At 39.0% G+C, this 25257-nt stretch overlaps 1 protein-coding gene and 1 non-coding gene across 2 annotated transcripts in view; one reads left to right on the top strand and one right to left on the bottom strand.

Moving 5' to 3' along the window:
• DNAH8 (dynein axonemal heavy chain 8) overlaps nucleotides 1-25257 on the bottom strand; it is a 317387-nt gene that overhangs the window by 208057 nt on the left and 84073 nt on the right. Inside the window, exons 22-27 of the mRNA XM_030796747.1 lie at nucleotides 20255-20387; nucleotides 17969-18084; nucleotides 15835-15941; nucleotides 9413-9488; nucleotides 7564-7753; nucleotides 6-202 (exon numbers count right to left, since the gene is read on the bottom strand). Of these exons, the coding sequence (XP_030652607.1) occupies nucleotides 6-202; nucleotides 7564-7753; nucleotides 9413-9488; nucleotides 15835-15941; nucleotides 17969-18084; nucleotides 20255-20387 (819 nt within the window). The remainder of the gene's footprint in view (nucleotides 1-5; nucleotides 203-7563; nucleotides 7754-9412; nucleotides 9489-15834; nucleotides 15942-17968; nucleotides 18085-20254; nucleotides 20388-25257) is intronic.
• LOC115831050 lies at nucleotides 637-731 on the top strand. The gene has a single exon (XR_004026598.1). It is a non-coding gene; the product is annotated as a small nucleolar RNA SNORA8 (small nucleolar RNA).

The following is a 25257-nucleotide window of genomic DNA, read 5'->3' as shown; positions in this document are numbered from 1 at the left end:
GACACCTTCACTTTCACATCACGGTCCTCTGTCCAGAGAGTCTTGTACTTCAGAAAGTCCTGCAGGGCCTCATGAGCTGCTTTTCTTAGGGAATTTACAGAGGAAGAAAGGAGCAGGACCAACTTAGAAATATCCTTGTGCTCCGCTACCCCCGGGTAAAAATTCTTCAGCTTCCTTGCAGGAATAACTTCTTCAAAAGATCCTGAAAACAGATGTTTTTACACTATAAATAACTTCTATATTCAACTTTAAATATTATCAGTTTTAACATTTGTGATTATTTTCAAACTGTATTTTCTTAAAGACTCACCCTCCAAGTAACTAAGAGCTATTTCAAGTAATTAAGAGCTATTCTCTTGCTATCTTCATGTATTCTCATTAAACTATGGTGTCAGATTTTGAGCTCTAGATTTCTTTAATCTAAAAAACTATTATTCAAAGCAGAAAACTGAAAGACACTGATTAAAACCCCCCAAAATGTTAAAGTCCTTTAAGAAAAGGTTAAAAGCGTTGAAATTTCCACCCTGAGGAATAGCACAGTGGTTCAAGGAGAGACATTACATTTATTACACAAATGACCTTGGGCCAAGTATTTAGTCTTCGTGGATATACTTGTGAGAATTAAATGAGACAACCTCTGCTGGGGTGTTTAAAGGTCAGCACCGTAGATATTCAGCATCTGGCATCTTGGCTTCCTGCTTGTTAAACCTGGTATTTCTACTGATACAGTATTTGTGTAGTTTTCTTAGACTGTTCAGTTTGATACAGTCTTCAATAGTCACCAATGCTTTTATTTTTCTAGGATGTCAAATTGAAAACTAGGCAGATCCACCTACTCTAAAAATGACCCTAAAATAAACTGGTTGAAGAAATTAGATCCCAAAGATTATTGGTGGAGAATTTCAAAGTTTTTATCACTATATGCATACTCAAATAGAGATAAAAGAAGCCAAAATAAAAGAATTGTGGCCAGGCTGACAGGAGAAATGTGGACTAAGCAACAGTTCTAATAATGAGGGCTAACTTGAACATACATCTTTTGTAGATAAATTTTGACTCCAGCTGGCTGGGCATAGGAGCTCTTGCCTGGAAACCCAGCACTTTGGGAAGCCGAGGCGGGGAGATCATTTGAGTCCAGGAGTTTGCAACCAGCCTGGGCAACATGGCAAAACCCTGTCTCTACAATAATACAAAAATTAGCTGAGCACGGTGGCACGTGACGGTAGTCCTATCTACTCGGGAGGCTGAGACGGGAGGATTGCTTCAGCTGAGAAGGCAGAGGCTGCAGTGAGCTGAGGCTGTACCACCTCACTCCAGCCTGGGCAACAGAGTGGGACCCCATCTCTAAATAAATAAAACCAAGTAGTGGTAAGTCCTCCAGCTTTGTTCTTTTTCAAAATTTTTTGGCATTATAGGTCCTTTGAATTCCCCTGTTCTCTATTCAGATTTTAGGATCAACTTATCAATTTCTGGAACAAAAAAAAGCCTTCTGGGGTTTTGATAGAGATTGTATAAAATCTATAGATCAATTTGGGGAGATCTGCCAGCTTAATAATATTGGATCTTCCAACCTATGAGCATGATGTATCTCTTCATGGTATAACTTTCAGCAATGTTTTGCAGTTTCAGTGTACAGACCTTATACTTCTGTTAAATGTATTTTATTCTTCCTTCCTTTTGTGCATTAAATTGTTTGATTTCATTTTCAGATGGTTCATTGCTAATATTTAGAAATATAGTTGATATCTATATATTGATCTCGTATCCCGCAGTCTTACTGAATTCATTTATTAGTTCTAATAGTTTGTGTGTGTGTGTGTGTGTGAGGGTTGATTCCTTGGGTTATTTTTATGTACAAGATCATGTCATCTGCTAATAAAGACAGTTTAACTTTTTCCCCTCCAATTTGTGTATCTTCAGCTTAGTTCACTTATCTTAATCCACTTGATAGAACCTCCACTATAATGTTGAGTAGATGTGATGAGAGCTAGTATTCTTGACTTGTTCCTAATCTTAGGGGGAAACAATTCAGGCTTTCAATGTTAAGTATGATGCCTTTTATAAGGTCGAAGAAGTTCAATTCTATTCCCTGATTGTTGAGCATGTTTATCATGAAAGGGTGTTGGATTTTGTCAAATATTTTTTCTATGTCTATTGAGATGATCATGAGTTTTTGCCCTTTATTCTATTCATATGGTGTATTTTAGGATGTTAAAACAACTTTGCTTTTGTGGGATAAACCTCATTTGGTCACACTATACAACCCTTTTTATACACTGCTGGATTCAGTTTGCTAACATTTTATCAAGGACTTCAGCATGGTCATTTAAATTTAAAGGTCCTTTAAAGATGTTTTTAAATACAAAGAAGTCAAATTTAAACATCTTTTCTTCTACAGTTTGAGCTTCGTATGTTTTGAGAATCCTTCCCTACCCTGGTGTTTTAAATATATTGTGCTGTTTTATTCTCAAAGTGTTGTAAAATAGATGGAATAGTGTTATAGGATATAGAATAGTGGGTATGATGTGTATCTAATTTAAGATACTACTGTAAGTTTTTTCCATATGGAGACAAATCCTTAGCCACATTTATTAAATAGTACATTCTTTCTCCACTGATTCGTAAATCCACCTATATCATATATTTTCATATATATGAGCATTTCTGCACCCTCTGTCCTGTTCTGCTGTATGTTATCTATCTTTGGATCACTAAAAGATGGTCCTAATTAGCCTGGCTTTGTAATACTCCTTGCTATTTGGCAGTGCAGGACCCCCTACATTGCTTTTCTTCACCACCAATTTTTCTTGGCTGTTTTTAACTCTTTTCACTTCCATATAATTTTACAATCAAATTTATAAATCAAGTTGACAACAGAAAAAAAATCTATTGTGATTTCTTTGGAATTGTATTGAATGTATAGATTAATCAAAGAATTGACTTCATGATGTGGACTTATTCTTGTCTTCCATTATCTCATTCAGTAATATTTTCTCCAAAAATGCTGTGCAAATATTTTTTTACATTTATTTGTTAAATACCTTATGGTTTGTGGCTAATAAAGAAAATCTGTTTCATATATATATATATATATATATATATATAAATTTTTTTTTTTTGAGTCGGAGTCTCGCTCTGTTGCCCAGGCTGGAGTGCAGTGGTGCAATCTCAGCTCACTGCAAACTCCGCCTCCTGGGTTCATGCCATTCTCCTGCCTCAGCCTCCCGAGTAGCTGGGACTACAGGTGCCTGCTACCACGCCCGGCAAATTTTTTGTATTTTTTTAGTAGAGACAGGGTTTCACCCTGTTAGCCAGGATGGTCTCGATCTCCTGACCTCATGACCCGCCCACCTCGGCCTCCCAAAGTGCTGGGATTACAGGCGTGAGCCACTTCGCCCGACCTTCTATTATATATTAATTGTATTACTGGTAAATGTAGAAACACTGGGGGTTTTGTATGTTGATCTTTTATACATAAACATTACTGAACTTATTGGTTGTAACAATTATTTCTAGATTTCCTGGATTTTCTATATATAATCTTTAAATAAGGACAATCTCAGTCTTCCTCTCCAATTCTTCTCATTTTTTCTTGTCTTATTTCATAATGAAGATCTCTAGTAAACTATCAAATAAGAATGATAATAGTGGGCTTCCTTCTTTATTCTTCATTTTATTGGGAATGGAATACTTCTAAATATTTTTACAGATGACACTATTGGAAAATCCATCTTATTCCTAGTTTGCTAAGAGGCTGTATTTATGTCTGTGTGTAGGTAAGTGAAATATACTTACAGAAACATATATAAAAAACACAAGAAATAAATAAAATGTATATTAAAGAAGAAGAAAAAAATGAATTCCAATGCACTCATCACCAAGTTAAGAATAGAATGTTACCAATAGACTAGTCCTCTCTAGGCACCTCTCTAATTCCATTCCCTTCCCTTACTCCCAGAGGCAACCATTATCCTGAATTTTCTTTGAAGATAAACTTTACAATAAACCAACATGCTTATCCCTAAACAACTTTTAAAAACTAAGCAGTAAGCACAAAACTAGCTGTAAAGGAAAGAACATTAATTGTTCATGTGAGATTAAGGCTCCTACAAGAAAAGAGTCTCTGGAACTAGTCTGGCTTCATCTGTTCTACAAGTTTACAAAAGCCCTTTGTGGGGGAAGCTACAGGGCAGAATCATAAATGAGTCCCAGAAAATATACATGTCATGACAATCAGGGCAACTAGCAGCACTGTGTTTGTGAGCCAAGTAATAAGTGTCCAGCAAGAATATGGCCAGGATAGTGAGCTATTCTCTATTTTCTTATATCACAATTACCTGCCTCCAGTTCTCAGTAGTTGGTCAAGGCAGAACGCTTCTGAGGAATGAATAAGTTTCCTCAGCTGACCCAGAGCAATGAGCGTAGAGCAGCCACTTCAGCACATGGTGAGAACAAGAAAGTCCAGACAAGAATACAAACCAGGTTTACCCAGGCATTCTCTCTTCAAGTTAAAAGACAGTATATATAACTGCATCCAGCATTTGGTGAGAGCAGTCAAAACTCATCCGTGTCCTGAGTCACACTGGTTGCCCTCTACGCTTAGAACATAACTATCATTGCACAATCACCCTTCAACATTCACCTTGAAATTCTCTTCACCTGTCTGCTGTGTTTTATTCCTGTTTCCAATATCCCATATCTTCTTTTTTTTTTTTTTTTTGCTTTTGCTTTCTCATTTTGGAAGACTACAACCATCAGTAACTTTGTGGAAAAGGGTGTGTTGAGGGCACATTTTAAAAGACATTGCACGTCTGAAAATGTCTATTTATATCGTACTTGGTTGATAATTTTGCAGAGAATAGAATTCTTATTTGCAAGATTGTTGATAAGTCCAAGGAGATTTTTGCATCTAACAATTTTTAGTTTCATGTTTAGCCTGCTACAATAATAGAAAAATATATAGAAGGACTAGGGAGAGAATAAAGAATAATGACAAACATTGGACTAAAAGTAAAAAAATTAGATACTAATCTTCTTATATGGATTAATTCCCAGCCCTCTCATTAGGTTTGTGACTTTGGAAAAATTATTTAACCTCTGAAGAAAGAACTGGGTTGGATTCATAATCTCAGAAGACACAATCCCAAACACCATAATCTCAAATATTGAAATCCCAAAAGCTCAAAATCCCTAAAGTCTAAATCCTGAAAGTATAAAATCCATGTCTAAAATTCTGAAAATCAAATCCCCCTTTAAAAATGTAAATAAATATATTTAAAAGAACTGTTTATTAAAATAATTATTATTTTTTCCAGAATTATATTTTTGGGATTTTGATCTTTTGGGATTTCAACATTTGAGACTATGGCATTAGATTGTGTCTTTCAGGATTATGATCAGCCCCTGAAGGAACTAATATTAACCTTTCCATGTATTTTATATAAATTCATAGATCCATCCACATGCTTTTTCCCTAGCTCTTCTTGCCTCTGATTTTCCAAAGTTGCTCTTTCTAGGTTCTGAATGATCAGTCCAGCCATTTGTCACTGCCCAAGAGTCCATGTATATCTTTGCTTCAGACCACTCTCCTTAAAAAAGTTATACTGCTTGAAGCTCTGCCCACTGGGGGGATTCCCTTTTTCACTGTCTTTTAGGGCCACTCCTGAGTGGGCTGTAGTGCAATAGAAGTCCATTTTCAGCTGACACCAACACATTAAGCCAATTCGGGTAGACCAGTCCTGAGATTTTTCATCCTTTATTAGCTGGTTGTAGGCAGCACCCCATGAGACCATAGATGTAAGCTGAGAAAGCAATGTTAGTGCAACATAGAAAGGTGCCATAGGGGTCTGAGCCACCTGGTCATGTACCTTACCTGGTATCTTGGGGGTGTTTTTGTTTTTTGTCTTTTGGAGATGGAGTCTCCCTCTGTCACCCTGGCTGGAGTGCAGTGGTGCAATCTCAGCTCACTGCAACCTCCGCCTCCGGTTCAAGTGATTCTCCTGCCTCAGCCTCCCCAGTAGCTAGGATTACAGGTGCCCGCCACCATGCCCGGCTAATTTTTTTGTATTTTTGGTAGAGGCACGGTTTTGCCATGTTGGCCAGGATGATATCAAACTCCTGACCTCAGATGATCCACCTGCCTCGGCCTCCCAAAGTGTTGGGATTACAGACGTGAGCCACCACACTGGGCCTTACCTGGTATCTTGCTTTCAATTTGCCTTTCCCTGCATCACAGTGGAAGCAACATAGTTTTGAGACCAGTTTCTCAAACCCATTAAAAAGTTAAAGAGACCAGTTGAAGAGACCAGTTTCTCAACCCCATCAGAAAATGGACAAAGGACATGAATAGACACTTTGCAAAAGAAGACACTTACGCGGCCAACACACACATATAAAAAAAAAGCTCAACATCAGTGATCATTAGAGAAATGCAAATCAAAACCACAATGAGATACCATCTCATGCCAGACAGAATGGCAATTATTAAAAAGTCAAGAAACAACAGACGCTGGCAAGGCTGTGGAGAAAAAGGAATGCTTTTACATTGTTGGTGGGAATGTAAATTAGTTCGACCACTGTAGAAGACAGTGTGGCAATTCCTCAAAGACCTAGAACCAGAAATACCATTTGACCCAGCAATTCTGTTACTGGGTATATACCCAAAGGAATATAAATCATTCTATTATAAGGATACATGCACACCTATGTTCACTGCAGCACTATTCACAATGGCAAAGACATGGAATCAACCCAAATGCCCATCAATGGTAAATTGCATAAAGAAAATGTGGTACATATACACCATGGAATATTATGCAGCCATAAAAAAACAATGAGATCATGTCCTTTGCAAGGACACAGATGGAGCCAGAAGCCATTATCGTTGGCAAACTAATGCAGGAACAGAAAACCAAACACCACATGTTCTCACTTGTTGTAAGTGGGAGCTGAACAACGTGAACACATTGACATAGGGAGGGGAACAACACATACTGGAGCCTGTTGGTGGGGGATGGGGGGGTGATGGGAGGGAGAGCATCAGGAAAAATAGCTAATGCATGCTTGCTTAACACCTAGGTGATGGGTTGATAGGTGCAGCAAACCACCATGGCACATGTTTACCTATGTAACAAACCTACACGTCCTGCACATGTACTCTGAACTAAAATAAAACAAAATAGAAACCAGTTTCTTTCTACACAGGAAGTGTCAAAAAAAGGTTCATGAAATTTTGGGTCACTATCATATCATATTCATAATTACTTAAGTGACGAATTTATGTTTACCTTAAGTTTATCCAACCTACTATCATGCAGAAAGTAAAATTAGTGCTAAGGTTTATTTTAATTTTTAACTTAAGATCATCATAGTAGAAAAGTGATTTAAAAATCCTTTTCACCCACCACCCAAAGCCAGGAAAAAATGCCTGCACATTATGTTTAAGATGAAACATACTATTTTTTAAATGCAAAATGTATCAACCATATAAAATAATTTAAAAATCTATATGCTATCAAATCCAAGAAGGATCAGTAAGATCATTGACTAATTTTACATTCTTACTTTCTTCCTTCTTCAGCAGTTTTCCTGTGTTTTGATGGGTCACGTCAGTAGTGGTGGGGCTGGGAATGACAGACTTGATGGGACGGATTTGCTGTTGCCCCCAGTGAGCCACTCCTCTGCTGACCTCCAGGGTTAACTGGATCATACGGTTAATGGCTTGCTGAATGTCATCCAAACTAGGAATCATCACCTGTGGAAAGAAGAAACAAATGTATAATAGTGCCAGCGCATACAGTCCATCCCTCAATTTTCACCACCTCCATTCCCCACTGAGTGGGGCAAGCCTCGGCTGGCCCAGTGCAAGGCTGATTTGAGGGGGAGAATGATAGAGGAAGATGGGGAGGATGCAGATTTTCTCTATCCTGAAGTTTGCTTTCTATCGATTCCTGCAAGCCTCATTACACCACGAGCTAATGCGGAAGTAACTTTTTATTTTTTATTTTTATTTTTTTTTTTGAGACAGAGTCTTGCTCTGTCCCCCAGGCTGGAGTGCAGCAGCGCGATCTCGGCTCACTGCAAGCTCCGCCTCCCGGGTTCACACCATTCTCCTGCCTCAGCCTCCCGAGTAGCTGGGACTACAGGCGCCTGCCAACACGCCCGGCTAATTTTTTGTATTTTAATAGAGACGGGGTTTCACCGTGTTAGCCAGGATGGTCTCGACCTCCTGACCTCGTGATCCGCCCGCCTCGGCGTCCTGAAGTGCTGGGATTACAGACTTGAGCCACCGCGCCTGGCCGGAAGTAACTTTTTAATAACAGATAGAAATGGCATTTCGATTTTGTTGAAAAGGTCAAACTAGTACTTGTCATCCTTTTCCCCATGAGGGTGGCAGAATGCAGTGGGAAATTACAGACTATGTGTTAGAGATCCATGAAACAAAGTAACTGAAGAAGCTACACCACCAAGATTCTGACCTCAGTTCTTTGAAATGTGCCAAATAAGCTAAGAAGCTATCCTTCAGGAGGTCAGACCATGTAAAGGTGGTTTTAGGTGAGTCACGGGCCATTTCTGCCTGGCCTTATCCTTTGACCCATCGCAGAATGCAGCTCAGCCATCCCATGTGGCTTGAAGTCCCAGATGCCCCTCAGCAGCTGGGGTAGTTGTAGAGATAAGTGCCATGGGAAGACACAGGTGATTCAGATGCTCAGGGCACAGGCTCTTTTTGTCTTTCTCTTCTGCCATCCTTACCTTAGTGCGTTGCCTCACAGTCATGTGTTTGAGGTAGGGATCTGAACAACTGTGATGATTTTATTTAGATAATTTAATGTCTGAAGTAAGAAAAAGCAAGGCAATTTGTAGGGTGCTTGCTAATTGCTGGAAGAACAGATGCCTAACTCAACTCTTTCACGAGGCCTTCAATACACCATGAGCTAATACAGAAGTAACTTTTTTTTTTTTTTGACAGAGTCTTGCTCTGTCGCCCAGGCTGGAGTGCAATGACACAATCTCAACTCACTGCAACCTCCACCTCCCAGGTTCAAGCAATTCTTCTGCCTCAGCCTCCCGAGTAGCTGGGACTACAGGCACCTACCACCATGCCTGGCTAATTTTTGTATTTTTAGTAGAGACAGGGTTTCACCATGTTGGCCAGGATGGTCTCAAACTCCTGACCTCAGGTGCTCCACCCGCCTTGGCCTCCCAAAGTGTTGGGATTACAGGCATGAGCCACTGCACCCATCCCAGAAGTAGCTTTTCATAACAGATATGAATGACATTTCCAATTTGTTAAATAATGAGGGAAAGTGAAAAAACACATAGGACCAAAATGTTACCCTAAATGAAAGCTCAGTTCCAGTACTATACTTCTTAAGTACCTTACCAAAATATCAGTGTATTTAATAATACTTACCACATTAGGAATTGCAAGATGTACTTCACTTTTTATGAAGGAAATAATATCTTCTGACCGCTTTCGCTCATAAAGGCTGCAATGAGATGGACATTTAGCTGATGAACCTTACCCTAAAATTTCATTAATAGTTTATTATGCTACAAAATTCAGTCCTAACAATAAAGATCATTTTTAAAAGGCCAAATTACACAAAGAGAATATTCCTTATAACAGAACCCTAAACTGCAGAGAACTGAGAAAATACAATGACCCAATAGTCTTAGAAGTAAAATAGTAATCTCATATACATTTTCTACTATTTTAATGTTGTTCTTTCTCAGTAATAACCTTTAACAATGTTTACTAAAGGCATTCTTTGTTCCCAGCCCTGCAACAGATACAGGACGAGATCACCAGCATATACCTTTATATGCTTCTTTATATTTTTACAAGATTAAACGGGAAGTTTCTGGTCCATGCTTTCCAAAAACCACTTTGTTAAACAATATCACTCATGCACAGACAGCAGCACAGACGCCTGAGTCCAGTTATGAAGGACACACGCAGAGCTACAAATTAGTCTGGCTAGCATAGCTCCCTCTGTCTTAACCTCCGCCCCTATCCCAGGCAAAATTATAATAAATGCAATCTATCCATTCTCTTTTTCTCTGGGAGTGCAAGAAATACTGTCATTACTGAAAACTTACTTCTCCATTTCTAAATACAAGCAGATGGGGGTGGGAGGGGATCACAGGAAACATAGAGGCCACAGTTCAAAAGTGAAGACTCAACTTTTAGCACTCAGGGCCAATGGTTCCCAGATAAACATATTATTGGAAAGGACTGAACAAAAAGCAAGCAAGCAAACAAACCCCCTCAATTCATAGTCTCCCAGTGAAATTCAAGATGTTGCAATAAAATTAGTGTGGGCATTGATTCAAAGTGTGTAATCTGAGAATAAGAAAGAGTTTTCATGAAGTATAAAGGAACAGTTGAATAATAGAGGCAGTGAACAGTGCACTATATCATTTGGTACCTTATATAGCAAATCAGAGAATCAGCTGAAGGTATTCTCCAAAATTTCAGGTGCAAAATACAAAGAGAGAAAATACTTAGAGAAAAGGTAAGAATAAGTAACATTTATTGAATGCTTAATGTATGCCAGCCACTTTCCATAGATTACCAGTTTATGTTCACATTAATTCTGTGAGGCAGACCCTATGATTATTATTATTTCCATATTGTAGATAAGGAAACCAAGGTAGGGAGAGGTTAAGTAATTTCCAGAGGGTCACTCCACTCAGAGATGCTTACTACCTAGATACAGCATGTGAATACTGTGTAGATACGGGAAATTAAAGCAAAGCACTCCTTTAACCTTAAGAATAGGCTTGTTTTTTCATCTTGAAGAGATTCTCTAGGTGCCTGACAGGATTAATGGGGGGAAAAAACCCACCTGCATCTAAACATACAATTTGTGAATTTCAAGAATAAAAGAGAAATCCTGTCAGCATCAAAACAAATACAAGTTGTTAGTTGGAAAGGAAAATCGGATTAGCAGCAGAACTCTCCTCTAAAAATTGAAACCAAAGAAGCCAGTGGAGGAGCCTCTGTAGAGTGTGAGAGAAAGGGATTCTGATCCCAGAAGACCAAGCTAGCATTCGTGTGTGGAGATAAGAGAAAGACATTTTAGACAAGTAAGGACTTTTAGTACTATCCTCATGTATGCCTCCTCAAAAATTGCTGAATTGCCACAGAACTTGTAAATCAATGTGGCATAGTGAGTTCATACTTCAAAAAAGCTTCTTTTTGCCAAACCCATCACAATCACGAATGGGAAATAAAGGACGTGAGAATGCTCAAATACCAGGTAAGCATCTCCATGAAGTAGAAATGGAGAGAAACTCAAGGACAGCCTAGCCAGGGTTCCGGGCTGGAAAGAGGCAGTGACCACGGTGAGGTTGGCTCTGGTGGAATATAGAGGATGGACAGGACTCAATGAGGGATGGGGCCTCAGCCAGCCTCACTACTTAAGGCCAAAAACTAAGATGATGCTCTCCCACCTGTCTTGCAGATGATGCTGCAAGACAAGATGTGTCAACCCACTGCCTGCAGCTACGGCTTTTACAGCAGATGCAGACCTGGGGCAAAAGAAGCACATCCACAAATTCCCTGATAAGTAACTAAGGCCACCCGTGCGCTCCCTAGCCGAACCTGCCATACCCCCAATATCTCTCCAGGGGCCAGTAACTGTGAAGAAATAAGACCTGGTTCTGTACTCAGGGTTCCAAGTGTCATTTAGAGGCAAAAGTGAAACTCACAGATAGGGAGAGAGAGAAGGAAAAAGAAACACAAAAGCAAAGCTCTCGCTCAAAGAGAGCCTGCACATTAAAACCCAAGTACGCGTGAATATGTCTAAGGGTAAGAAAGAGAGCTAACGAAACTCACAAACAAAACGGAAACTCGCTCTAGATAAAAATTAATGTCCAGATAACAAGCTCTAAAGTAAGGAAAAATGTTCAGTGATATATGAAGACTCTTACAAAAAAATAAAAAAACTGCTAAACTAAAAATAATACCATATCTAGAGGATAAGGAAAAAGTATTTTTTCTTGAAATATTTAAGATGTCACAGATGACAAAATCTTTAGAATAGATACAGAGATACTTGCCCATAATGTAGTTCAGAAAGGCAAAAAGATAACATAGATGACAGAGTCATTAGGAGACAAGGAGAAGAGAATGAGAAGCCCCAACATATGAAATGACCACACGTCCAGTGTGCCCAGGGCAGTTCCAGATTCTCTGTGTCTTGGCACCTCATCTGGACAGTGCCCCTTCACTCACAAAAGTTCCATAGTTGGAACAATAGGTTATGTGCTCATTCTACTCAACATTCAATTAATAGGAGTTCCAGAAGAAGACAATGAAAGAATATCCTAGAAGCAATAACTAAAGGGGAAATTGCTGAGGTTTTTTCTAGCATTAAGGAAAGCTATAAACCCTCAAATAGAAAGTGCACTCTGAGAACAAAGCAGGATTAAATAAAGACAAATCCACACGGGGTAAGTAAACTGCAGAAACATTAAGGATTAAAAGAGAATATTCAATTAGACTCATGCAGACTTCTCATCAGCAGCAACATAACTCAGAAAAAAATGAAGAAATACTTTCCATGTGCTAAAAGACAATGAAAAATTTTATATCCAGCCAAAGTGTTATGAAAGTATGAAGGCAAAACATTTTCAGACTTACAAAGAAGGATAAGAGAGTCTACTTCTCACAGATCCTCACTAAAAAATCAATGGGATACAAAAAAGTACATGAGAACCTGGAGATTTTAATAAATTATGCAAGTAAATAAATTATTTTAATATATTATTTTTGAGTGTTTACACAATGGTAAAACTAAAACATCAGACAGCAATAAAATATGTACAGTTCAGTGAGTAAAGCTTGCCAAGGCCCTTGTAGTCAGAAATAAGACTAGAAAACTGCAAAACTAAGGACAGTACTTTTTTTTTTTTTTGAGATGGAGTCTCACTCTGTCGCCCAGGCTGGAGTGCGATGGCACAGTCTTGACTCACTGCAAACTCCACCTCCCAGGTTCAAGTAATTCTCCTGCCTCAGCCTCCCTAATAGCTGGGACTACAGGCGTGCACCACCACGCCTGGCTAATTTTTGTATTTTTAGTAGAGACAGGATTTCACCATGTTGGTCAGGCTGGTCTCGAACTCCTGACCTCAAGTGATTCGCCTGCCTTGGCCTCCCATGGTGCTGGGATTACAGGTGTGAGCCACTGCGCCTGGCCAGTACTTTTTTCAGTTGGAGCAAAATATGTGCCTTCTAAAGTTTAGGGTAATCACTTAAAGAACTGAAGTACAGAAAAGAGGATAAATGGTGAAAATTATCCACCCCAAAGACAACAGTCATAATAAAATGAATGAAAGAAAAAGAATATTGAGAAGAAAACACAAAATAAAATGTCATAAATTAAGTGCAACTATATCAAAAATCACAATAAATGCAAACAAATTAAACTCACTAAGACAGAGATAATGAGATTGAAGGAAAATTATCAGGTATACAATGTTTTTAAGAGGTAAAACTAAAAAGTACAGAGAAAGGCTTAAGTAAAGAGACTGAAACAATTACACAAAAAAAGTTGGTAAAGTAATGACAAACTAAGTTGTGAGGAAGCAGGATTAATAGAGATAAAGAGATTTGCCAAATAAAAATAAAAGGAAAAGTGCTCTTAAGCAGGTTTAACTACTATGACCTTGTATGCACCTAACAACATAGCCATAGAATACATAAAACAAGAACTGACCAAAACAAAAGCAAAGTTTAATAAATCCACAATCACACTGGGAGAATTGAAGTTTTCCCAGTGTTTTTAATTTAATTTTAATTAAATTAAAAATCAGCAATGAATAGCAAAGAATAAATCTAACAAAAATGTGCAGGACCTTTACACAGAAATTTATAAAACGTTACAGAGAGATATTAAAGAAGATATATCAATGCAGAGGTAATACATAATTCTGAATAGAAGACTCAATATTTGTAAGGATGCTAATTCTCTCCAAATTGATCTATAGATTCGATGCAACTTAAATAACTCCCCCCACCTGACCTCACAAGTAAGTTGATTTTTCAACAACTTTTGCTTGGTCAACTAATTAACCATATGGAAAAAAATATATTAATTTGCTACCTCACACTAAGCATAAAAATCAATACATGTAAATTAAAACCCTAAATATAAAGGTCAAAACTACAAAAGTTTTGGAAGACATTATGCAGTAGCGAAGAGTTGGTTTCTTTAAAAAGATCACAAATCACTAAAATTGATAAATTTGAATATTTTTAAAACTCGGCAATGGAAAATGAAAATTAATAAAGCAAATGAAAAGATAAGGCAAAACTGACAAAAGACATTTGTTATATTATCATCAATAATGTAATATACTAAGAATACTTATGAATTAATCCAATTCGATAGAAAAACAGGCCAAAAAAGGAACATAATTTTTTTCTTCTTTTTTTAATTATACTTTAAGTTCAGGGGTACATGTGCAGAACATGCAGGTTTGTTATATAGGTATACACATGCTATGGTGGTTTGCTGCATCCATCAACCCGTCATCTACATTAGGTATTTCTTCTAATGCTATCCCTCCCCTAGCCCCACACCCCCTGACAGGCCCTGGTGTGTGATGTTCCCCTCCCAGTGTCCATGTGTTCTCATTGTTCAACTCCCAAATATGAGTGAGAACATGTGGTGTTTGGTTTTCTGTTCTTGTGTTAGTTTGCTGAGAATGATGGTTTCCAGCTTCATCCATGTCCCTGCAAAGGACATGAACTCATCCTTCTTTATGGCTGCATAGTATTCCATGGTAATATTATATGTGCCACATTTTCTTTATCCAGTCTATCATTGATGGGCATTTGGGTTGCTTCTAAGCCTTTGCTATTGTGAACATTGCCGCAGTAAACATATGTGTGCATATGTCTTTATTGGAGAATGATTTATAATTATTTGGGTATATACCCAGTAATGAGATTGCTGGGTCAAATGGTATTTCTGGTTCTAGATCCTTGAGGAATCGCCACACTGACTTCCACAGTGGTTGAACTAGGAACACAACTTTTAAGGAAGAGAAACAACAAATGGCCTATAAACACAAGGAAGTATATTTAATCTCATCAGTAACCAGAAAAATACAAACTAAAATCCTGATGAAATGCCATTTAACACCCTGTATGTTGGCAAGAATTTTTTAATCAAATAATATTGTCTGCAGGGATGAGGGGCCATGGGCACTCTCACTAGGAGCTGCCTGGTAAAATGAGGCATGCACATATCCTAGGACCCACCAAACCCACTCTTAACAGGTGCAACAGGAGACAGGAACAAGATGCTCGCAGAGGCTTTATTCATGATAGCACAAACTGAAGCAACCCAAATCACCATCACCAGTAGAATGGATAAACAGACTATGTATACTCCAACTACACAGAAGTGTAAAAAACTATACCCCATGGATGAATCTCAAAAACATTATACCAAGCGCAGTTCAAATACAGGCAAAATTAAATGATACGTGGATTGGGGATATAAAAACATAGTAAACTGTGAAGAAAACCAAGACAATGATAAACACCAAGTTCAGCATAGTGGTTACTTTTGGGTGAGAAGGGAGAGGACCCATGAGGGGACTGGTAGCCTTTTTTATCTCAGGCAGGGTGTTGGGAATATGGGTGTTCATTTGACTACAGTTCTTGCAGTATTACACAAATACTTTCATACAGTCTTTTAATGAATGCTATATTTTAAATTTTATAGTTTTTTAATTAATAAATTTATAAGAGGTGCTATTCACATTATAATATGATAAGTATGATTACCAGACATAATTAGCGTATTTTCAACTTGCCTTGCAACAAATATTCTTCTTTTCATTGTGTCCAGAGATAACCGTGTAGCTTTTTGAAGACTGTCTAGTAATTGATGAGAGAAAAACGCAAAGACCTCTTTACACTCCTGTAATAAGAAATCAGATTAAATTCGGTATCTCTCCTCCAAAAAACCTCAAGCATCCCCAAAACAATGATACAATATTTGATGTGGCATGTGAAAGGCAACAAATAATAAACTATACAATTTCAGTGATATTGTAGAAATAAATTCAGTCCTAAATTACTTGTCTGGTTTTTTTAGACAAATAAGAATACATGAAAAATGTGTTTGCATAAACGCCCTAGCAAACCAGAGGGACTTATTCAAAAACCAAAATTCACAAACAGTATGTTCAGAGTAATCCTGGCTTGCTCAATACTCAATTTTCACCTAACAAAATTGAAGCACTTTAAATGTGGTACATTTCTCAATGATTAAGGGCATGGGCACAAGAAGATAACTAGTCTCCATCCTCAAGAAGCTCAGCTTGGTGGATAAATGTATTTTAAACTGTGCAATACTCAAATATATAAGATGAAAATTCCACCCTCTGGGACCGTGGTTTGACCCTCTCTCCACACCCTTCCTTCTCTTGGGAGAAGTAGCCAAGTTTATTGATCAGAGCACAGGGCAGGTTTTGAGCCTGGTAGGCAGAGATGTGGGCCCATGTCTTGCTTACACAATGAGTCACACATCGGGGCAAGGCCCTGGCCATACTGTTCCTCACTGCTCTAGAACCTGGCCCCTCTGAGACTGGGTTGGTGAGGCAGAAGACAGAGTAATAAGGCATGAACAAAGAGGATTATCAAGCTTTTCCATGTGGCAATGGGGTACAGTCAGGGCTGGTGAACTATCAAGCTAAAGCACAGATGTGACATAATCAGATTTTTATTTTTTTATTTTTATTTTTATTTTTATTTTTTTGAGACAGAGTCTCGCTCTGTCGCGCAGGCTGGAGTGCAGTGGCACGATCTCGGCTCACTGCAAGCTCCGCCTCCCGGGTTCATGCCATTCTCCTGCCTCAGCCTCCTGGACATAATCAGATTTTTATGTTAGACCATTCTGGCAGCAATGTGGGAGATGAATTTGAGAGGCAGAGGCTATTTAGGAGGTGACCACTAGTGCAGCTCCAGTGATCCCCCAATTGGAGAGGTTCTGAGGGTACCAGGTCATGCTCTAAGGACTTCAGCCAGTGTCAAAAGGTAATGCAACTGGAAGACAGGCACTTCTGAGAGGGGAGTGCTCCAGCTGACACCTGCTGGTTGCTAACAGCTGCCTGGTGCATGGTACTGAGAAGAGGCCTAGACTCTGCAGAAATCTAGATGCTGCAGAAAAGTGTTTCCCAATTATGTGGCAATATCATCCTTGAGCAAGAAGGTGAAAGTGGAATAAATGTATGCTGTTCGTTTCTAAAACTGTATCAGATTGTATAAAAGTGGGTAAAATAGAAAAAGAATGAAAAGAAGGTGGGTATGAAGGATTAAAAGACAACTGACCTGGGGAGGAGAAAGCAGGAATGAGTGCAAATGTGACAGTGACATTCAGAGTTCATGCATGACCAGAAGGGTGAGGGCTAAGAAGGAAAAAGAAACCCCAGGCCCCCTTCTGAACCATCATTCTCAACACAGCTCAACACAATGTGAAAATCTGCCTATCTAGGGCTTCTCCTGGGGGAGAGTCCAGAGTGGTCATCCATAGTGCTAGTTTAAAATGCAGATCCCTGAGCCCCAGGTGAACCACAATCTGGACTTGGAATGCAGCTAACCATTAAACACAACTGAGAACAAAGTTCTCCATTCTGAGTCAAACCACTTGCTGCTCCAATCCCTGAAGTCACATTTACTATATGAGAAAACATGGTCAATCACAATGAAGGGAGTGACTACATAAACTGTAATTGACAGAATCACATCAAAAGCTGTGATTTGGGGAAAACTTAAAGGATTGCCTGATCCTACAGTATAAAATTGAAAATTATACTTTCTGGATTTTGTTAGAAATTAGATACAGATTGGTTGCAGAACTGCCTGGAAGAAGCACCATATGGGGTTATCTATAATCCTATAAACCATAATTCTGTGAATTGCATGAAGTTGTTCCACAATAAATACCTTTTTAAATTCATCTTCTTTATCATTAGTATCAACCTCATTCACAATATTAGCTTCATAGTCATTGCTTTCACCCTCTTCTGTTTCACTTCCAAAAACAACATGTTTCCGCTGTTCTATAGACAAAAGACACAACAAAAATATAACATTTGACTTTCTAGCATTGCGTGTATTCTACATGGCCAAATCCTTTTAGGAAGCTCCTTTTTAAAAAGCTCTTACTTTAAAAACTGTTTTTTTAAAAGTGTTTTTTGCATTTGTTCCTGTAGGAGTCATCCTTGAATTCTATTTAAATTATCCACCTCAATAGACTTGTCATTCTACTAATACACTCTGTAAATATACAATCTAGAATTCAGAAAAGTTTTAAGAGAGTTTTACCTATTATCTTTCTAAGTTATCTGTTTATCTTTTGAGTTTTCTAACTTGACTGAAATGATATTTTTGTGTTTTTAACGTTTGCGATGAAAACTAATTAAACGAAGTGGAGAAACCCTAAGAGGAAAGACGTGATGTGCATGCTCATTCTAGGCTCAGGCTTTCTCGTCCTCTGCACTACCGACATCTTGGGTGGGATAATTCTTTGTTGCTGGGGGCTGTCCTGTAGGATGTTTAACAGCATCCCTGGCCCTTATCCACCAGAAGCCAGTAGCAACCCACCCCCCCGCCACACACACACACACACACACACACACACACACACACACACACACACTGTGTGACAACCAAAATGTCTCCAGACCTTGCCAAATATTCCCTTGGGGGTAAAATCCCTTCCAGTCCCATTGAGAACCACTGTTCCTGGCACAGTTTTCTCTCTCTCTCTCTCTCTCTCTCACTCTCTCCTTGCTATGTCACTTTCATGGGATCTCTGCTTGACTGGAAAGTTTTCCTCTCATTCCAAAAAGCCAGCTTCCCACAGATTCCCTACGTCAAGTATGTTGGTAATTAGCTAATTAACTTCATCCCTGTAAGGCACAGCCATCTCTCAGGTCTCCTTCGAGAGTCTGGGTGGCACACTGTGTGTCAGTGACCTACTCCTGGTGCAGTCAGTGGCTAGCCTTGCTCGAAGCCAGCCTCACACTACTTACCTGAGCAGTATTTGGGGAGAAGAGCAGGTGTGTAGCAAACAGGGATCGTGACTGACAGGCACATCCCCTTACAATACTAACAAGTAAAACCTCCAACTACAAAGTTTTACCTAATCAGTTCTTATTTAGAGCTTGAAAACAAAACTTTAAAATGAAATATGTCTTTCTCTTCCAATTTATCTAAAGATTTGAGATATCTAGGACAGGACAATAATCTGGGCAAAGCTAAAAGTCCCGTGTTCTTAAACCATAACCTAGGAAGCAAAACACTCTCCTACTAGGGAATCTTTTCTTGAAATTCCCTGCCCCTGATAAAGGGGATTCAAATTCAACAGCTTCTCTCTCAGACTTATTAATAAAACTGAAACTACTAGAACCTATTGAGATAACAGGAAATTCAATAGGGTAAAAATTATTTCATCCACTTTAAATAATGCAGGCACCTTGTCATACAAATTTGCCTGAACAGATGTGATGAAGTAATGAAGTTTCTCTTAGTCCCAGTCAAGCAAACTGAATGAAGGTTATGAGGGTGTGGGCAGAATCAAAAGTCAGGAGCCTTTTAGGGCATCCTTTAATCACAGGAGGGGGAATGGATGGTGGAGAATACATGCTTCCGTATCATGTTTTCTTCCTTGGGAGTGCACTCTTCAACTGGGTACCAGTTATCTGTACCCAAACCCCAAAGACAGTTCTAAGTAGGAATTCATAGCTTACTCTACACAGAGAAGGATCTAGGAAAAGAAAAAAGTCTTAAAACATGGTCTCACCCAGATTAAGTTTTTCAGATTCAAGAAAATTATAGAATTTACCTTTTCCTGGTTCATTTCTCTCAAAAAAAAAAAGGAAAATAAATCAAATAATCAAAGTGACTTGATTAGAATGCTGCACCAGAAAAAAAAAAAAATAGAGTTAGCATAGCAGGCCTGAGACTGCTATCCATAGGAAGGCCAACTTGCAATGATGGAACCGGGTTGGGAACTTGGATTTGAGAGGGGTTCCCACCATTCCCTAATTAAAAAAAAGAACTCTCTGGGCTTAAACTGTTGGTACAAACAACGTGATTTATGCTGAACACCTTCTTTGCTTCTGGGGAAGGGAGGGTCTGGAATTCAGTACCTGCTAAGCAGAAGGTGCTTACATAAGAACGAATCTGTAGATCTTGTAATTCAAACACAGTAACGAGAAAAGTTACCTGACTGTTTTGCTACTTTCCCAGTGTATTTCACTTCGTAAATCTGCTCAAATATTGATATAAGTTCTCTGACAGCTTCTTCCACATGCTTACTTTTGTGGTTTAGAATGTCAGCCCATTCTTTTGTGTATGTCTGTTAAATAAAGAAATGACTATTATTTTCCAGATACTTACAAGTAACACTGTGAAAATTAATCCTATGACTTTAATTTATAAAACTATAATTAACTTCACTTGAAAAAAAAAAGCTAGAGATAGCTGAAAATGGCATAATGCTTCAGATTCAAAATTGTCAATGGCTAAAAGCATAGCTGCTAAGGCCCAAAGAACAGGAGAAAGATGAAAAAGTCCATCTTTGACCTATCCCTGACTCAATTATACATAGAAATCTACCTTGATATTCATATGGGTGAAAAGAAAGAAGGCTGAAGGGGTGGAGAGAAGATGATGTCAGAAGTTGAAAATGAGATGTGGTTTCAAAAGAAGACAATCCAGAGTATTGGTTTGGAGAGTTAAATTAGATAAAATTTTTAATTGAGCATGGTGTTGTATAACAGGCACCAATTTAAGAGCTTTACACATATTAACTCATTTAGTTAAACACTGATCTTGGGATGAGTAATGGGGTGAGTAATATTATGGTCCCCATTTCACAGCAGAGAAAACTGAGGCTCAGAAAGAATAAGAAATTTTCCTAGGTTACACAGTAGTTGGAAAAACTATTTGAAATCAGTTTTGTCTGGTTCAAAATGCCTGCACTTTGTCTTTCTAAACTCTTCTACTAGCAAATGCTTTAGGAAGAAGTTGAGAACTAGTCAAATTCAGAAAAGAAAACTAGTTTATAAAGTTCAATAAGTCTTTTGACATGCCCACAAAATACACTCATTTTAGGACAAAGAAAAGTAGTTGGAGGCAGTGTCTCGTGCCTATAATCCCAGCTACTCAGGAGGCTGAAGCAAGAGGACTGCTCATGCCCAGGAGTTCAAGGCTGCAGGAGCCATAATTGCGCCACTGCACTCCAGCCTGGGTGACAGCACAAGACTTCATCTCCAAAAAAAAAAAGTAAAAGTAAATCAGGGCCAGGTGCAGTGGCTCATACCTGTAATCCTAACCCTTTTGGAGGCTGAGGATGGAGGATTGCTTGAGCCCAGGAATTTGAGACCAGCCTGGGCAACATGGCGAGACCCCATCTCTACAATAAATTTTTTAGAATTTTGCTGGGCATGGTGGTGTGTGCCTGTGGTCCCACCTACTCAGGAGGTTGAGGCAAGAGGATTGCTTGAGCCCAGGAGGCAGCAGTGAGCCATGTTCACTGCATTCCAGCCTGGGCAACAGAGCAAGACCCTGTCTCAAAAAAAAAAAAATGTAAATAGGAGCAGCCACTTTGGGCCTTCAAGAATACAATTGCAGAGGATCCCAAGTCTGTCCATGCAAACTTCTCTCCAGAAAAGCCTTGGGAAGTCCCATGTTCCCCATGTTTTGCCCCCATGTGTTATGTGTTCCTTTCTTGACCGTCTCATCTGTATCTGAATGCATTCTCATCATTCTTTAGTCCCAGGAGACATGGTGTCCCTCCTTCTATCCAAAGATATTCTGTGATCCTCTCCACGCCCACCGACTCTTCTGACCTTGCTCCATCATTCATTCAGTTTGTCCTTTTCAATTTACTCAATGCAGTGCTAAACATTGGAATGGCAATGGAGGCTGGAAGCCACTTCAGTCTAACAGGGAAAATAAGTGTTAAGCAAGTAGACAATTCCAGCTGATCATGGCAGATTGGACATATGTGTTTATACATCCCAGCTTTGAAATCCCCTCAGGAACCAGACATACTAATTAACTTGGCAGAATGAACACACATGTTTATCTTGGCATCCCCATGATATATCCAGAAACCTCAACAAAATAACATACAGTAATCTTTTGAAAAGAATATACCCACAAAACAAATGGGAGAATGTCATATAAATTTTTCCATACATTTCCAATATCATATAATAGTAAAGTTAATGGGATTAACAACTGGTACTGGGGCAACTGAATATCCACTTGCAAAAGAATGAAATGGAAACTTCTCCTTACACCATACAAACAGATTAACTCAAAATGGATCATAGACCTAAAATTTCAGAACTAAAACTAAAAAAAACTATTAGAGGAAAATATAGGCATAAATCTTCATGACCTTGGATTAGGCAAAGTTATCTTAGATGTGACACCAAAAGCGAACAACAAAAGAAAAAAATTGATAAATTAAACTTCATCAAAATTAAAAACTTTTGTGCATCAAAGAACACCATAAAGAAATTGAAAAGAACACCCAAAGACTGGGAGAAAAAAAATTGTAAATCATATATCTGATAAGGAACTAGTATCTATAAAAAATTATTACAACTCAAAAATAAAAAGACAAATATCCAATTTTAAAATGAGCAAATGATCTGAATACCTGCTTCTGAAGGAAAGCATACAGAAGGTTAATAAGCACAGGAGGCAGGGCACGGTGGCTCACAACTGTAATCCAGCACTTTGGGAGGCACTTTAGGGGGAGGCAGATCATTTGAGGTCAGGATTTTGAGCCCGGCCTGGCCAACATGGCGAAACCCTCCTCTACTAAAAATACAAACATTAACCGGGCATGGTGGCACATGCCTGTAATTCCAGCTACTTGGGAGGCTGAGGCAGGAGAATCACTTGAACCCAGGAGGCAGAGGTTGCAGTGAGCCAAGATGGCGCCACTGCACTCCAGCCTGAGGGACACAGTGAGACCCCGTCTCAAAAACATAAAAATAAGCATATGAAAGATGCTCAACATCACTAGCTAATAGGGAAACATTTGTCAAAACCACCCTGAGATGCCACTTCACACTCACCAGGACAGCTGTCATCAAAAAGACAAATAATAGCAAGTGTTGGCAAGGATGTATAGCAATTGGAACCCTCACACATGCTGGTGGGAATGAAAAATGATACAGTCACTCTGGAAAGCATTCTGGAAGTTCTTCAAAGAGTATAACATGGAGTTGGGGGGCAGTAATTCCATTCCTAGGTATACATACCCAAGAGAAATGAAAACTTAAGTCCACAAAAAAAAAAAAACATAGACACTTATGTTCACAGCAGCATTCTTTACAGTAGCCAAAAAGTGGAAACAACCCAAATGTCCATCAAGTGGTGAATGGATAGATAAAATGTGGCATAACCATACAATGGAATATTATTCAGCAATAAAAAGAAATGAAGTTTTGTGAGACAGGGGGATCGTTTGAGCCTTGGAATTAGAGGCTGCAGTGAGCCATATTCACACTACTGCATTCCAGCCCGGGTGACAGGGCAAGACCTCATTGTTTCTTTAAAAAGAAAAAAAGGAAATTAAGTTCTGATATATAGGCTACTATGAATAAATTTTGAAAACACTCCACTAAGAGAAAGAAGCTATTCACAAAAGAACATATATTGTACGATTCCATTTGTATGAAATGTCCAGAAAAGGCATGTCTATAGAGGCAGAAAGGAAATTTGGGGTTGCCTCGGGGCTGGGAGGGTTGAGAGGAAATGGCGAATGACTAATGAGGATGGGTTTCTTTTGGGTGATGAAGATGTTCTAAATTGATTACAGTGATGATTGTGCAACTCTGTGAATATACTGAAAAGCATTGAGATGTACACTTTAAATGGGTGAATTGTATGGTATGTGAATTTTATCTCAATAAGGCTTCTAAAAAATAATAATTCATGCCAGAAATAATTTGAGCCAGAAATTGGGGAAAGAAAAATTAATGGGAGATGGGAAAGTGAAGATAGCATGCGCAAGCATTTGGAGAAGTCTGGTTGTAAATGAGAAGCAAAGGAAGAAGTGGGAAAGTGTCTGTTGGCAAGGAAAGCATGAGAGCATATGATACTGCGGGAGAGAAGGATCCAGTGCAGAGGACAATGCTGAAGATACAGGAGAAACGAAAACTGGCAGAACAAGGTCACTGAGAAGACAGGTAGGCATGGAATCAACAGCCAATTTAGAGGACCTCAGTTTTGAAGAGAGGTGGAAACTTTCTCCATAGAACCCAAAGGAAGGAAAAATGGATGCAGCAGCAGTCAGCAATGTGCCAAGAGCTCTGATTGTGGAAATTATTTACATGACTTTAATTATGAATAATCCCTGTCACTCCATCAAAGCCATATTGCCAGACACTCCATGTCCTGCCAACCATTCTCTACTTTTCTCTGCCATGCCCTACGTAGTGGGACTCCCTCATTCTCTGACTTCCAGTTGGGTTTAACCCAAGAGGAGGCACAAAAAGAAGACAGGAGAGCTATAGGAGAGAGGAGGTGGGGTATTTCTTTCCCATTCTCTCCTTGCTTGGAGGCTGCATCTCTGGTAGAGCCCTTCCACATGACTTCAGCTTTTACTGGGCTCTGAAAGCACAATTTTCTTCCCTGGTCCCTTCAGCCCTAGTGGTGGTGATGACTTCCCACCACTGGGACTCCTGGGGTATCTCACCCTGCTGGGATCTTCACTGATACTGTCCCATACACAATCTCTGTGCCTCAACTCCATCCCTGTGTCTGAACTCTGATCAAAGAACACGTACAAAACAAACTTCATTAATCCTTGCTGAATTGGCCCACTTCAGATAATCACGACCCACACTGCCATCAACACCAAGGGTAAGAAACTTAGATGTACACATTCCACTGCACAGATGTCCTGTGTCAGCTGGCAACCCAATGGCTCAGCCACCTTCCTCTTACGTTCAACAAGTGGCAAAATAATGTCACTGCAAATACTACCTCTATAACACGTCATGAACAGTTGAGGCCACACAAAGTAAAGCATCCTGTCCTAATAAGGACTCCATCTCTTCTTGAGAAGACTCGCTAGTCCTTGAGGACTAAGACCATTCTTAAAACTCAGTAAGAAACAGACTGAATACTAAAGAAGTGTCTTAGGGGCACGCCAGGGACTAGCAGACAGTTATATTGATTTTTTAATTTTGTTTTAATTA

The sequence above is a fragment of the Nomascus leucogenys genome, chromosome 17, assembly GCF_006542625.1.
Source record: "Nomascus leucogenys isolate Asia chromosome 17, Asia_NLE_v1, whole genome shotgun sequence".
Lineage (NCBI taxonomy): Eukaryota > Metazoa > Chordata > Mammalia > Primates > Hylobatidae > Nomascus > Nomascus leucogenys.
The sequence above is the reverse complement of the archived record's forward strand: the minus strand, read 5'-3'. Positions and strand labels throughout refer to the sequence as shown.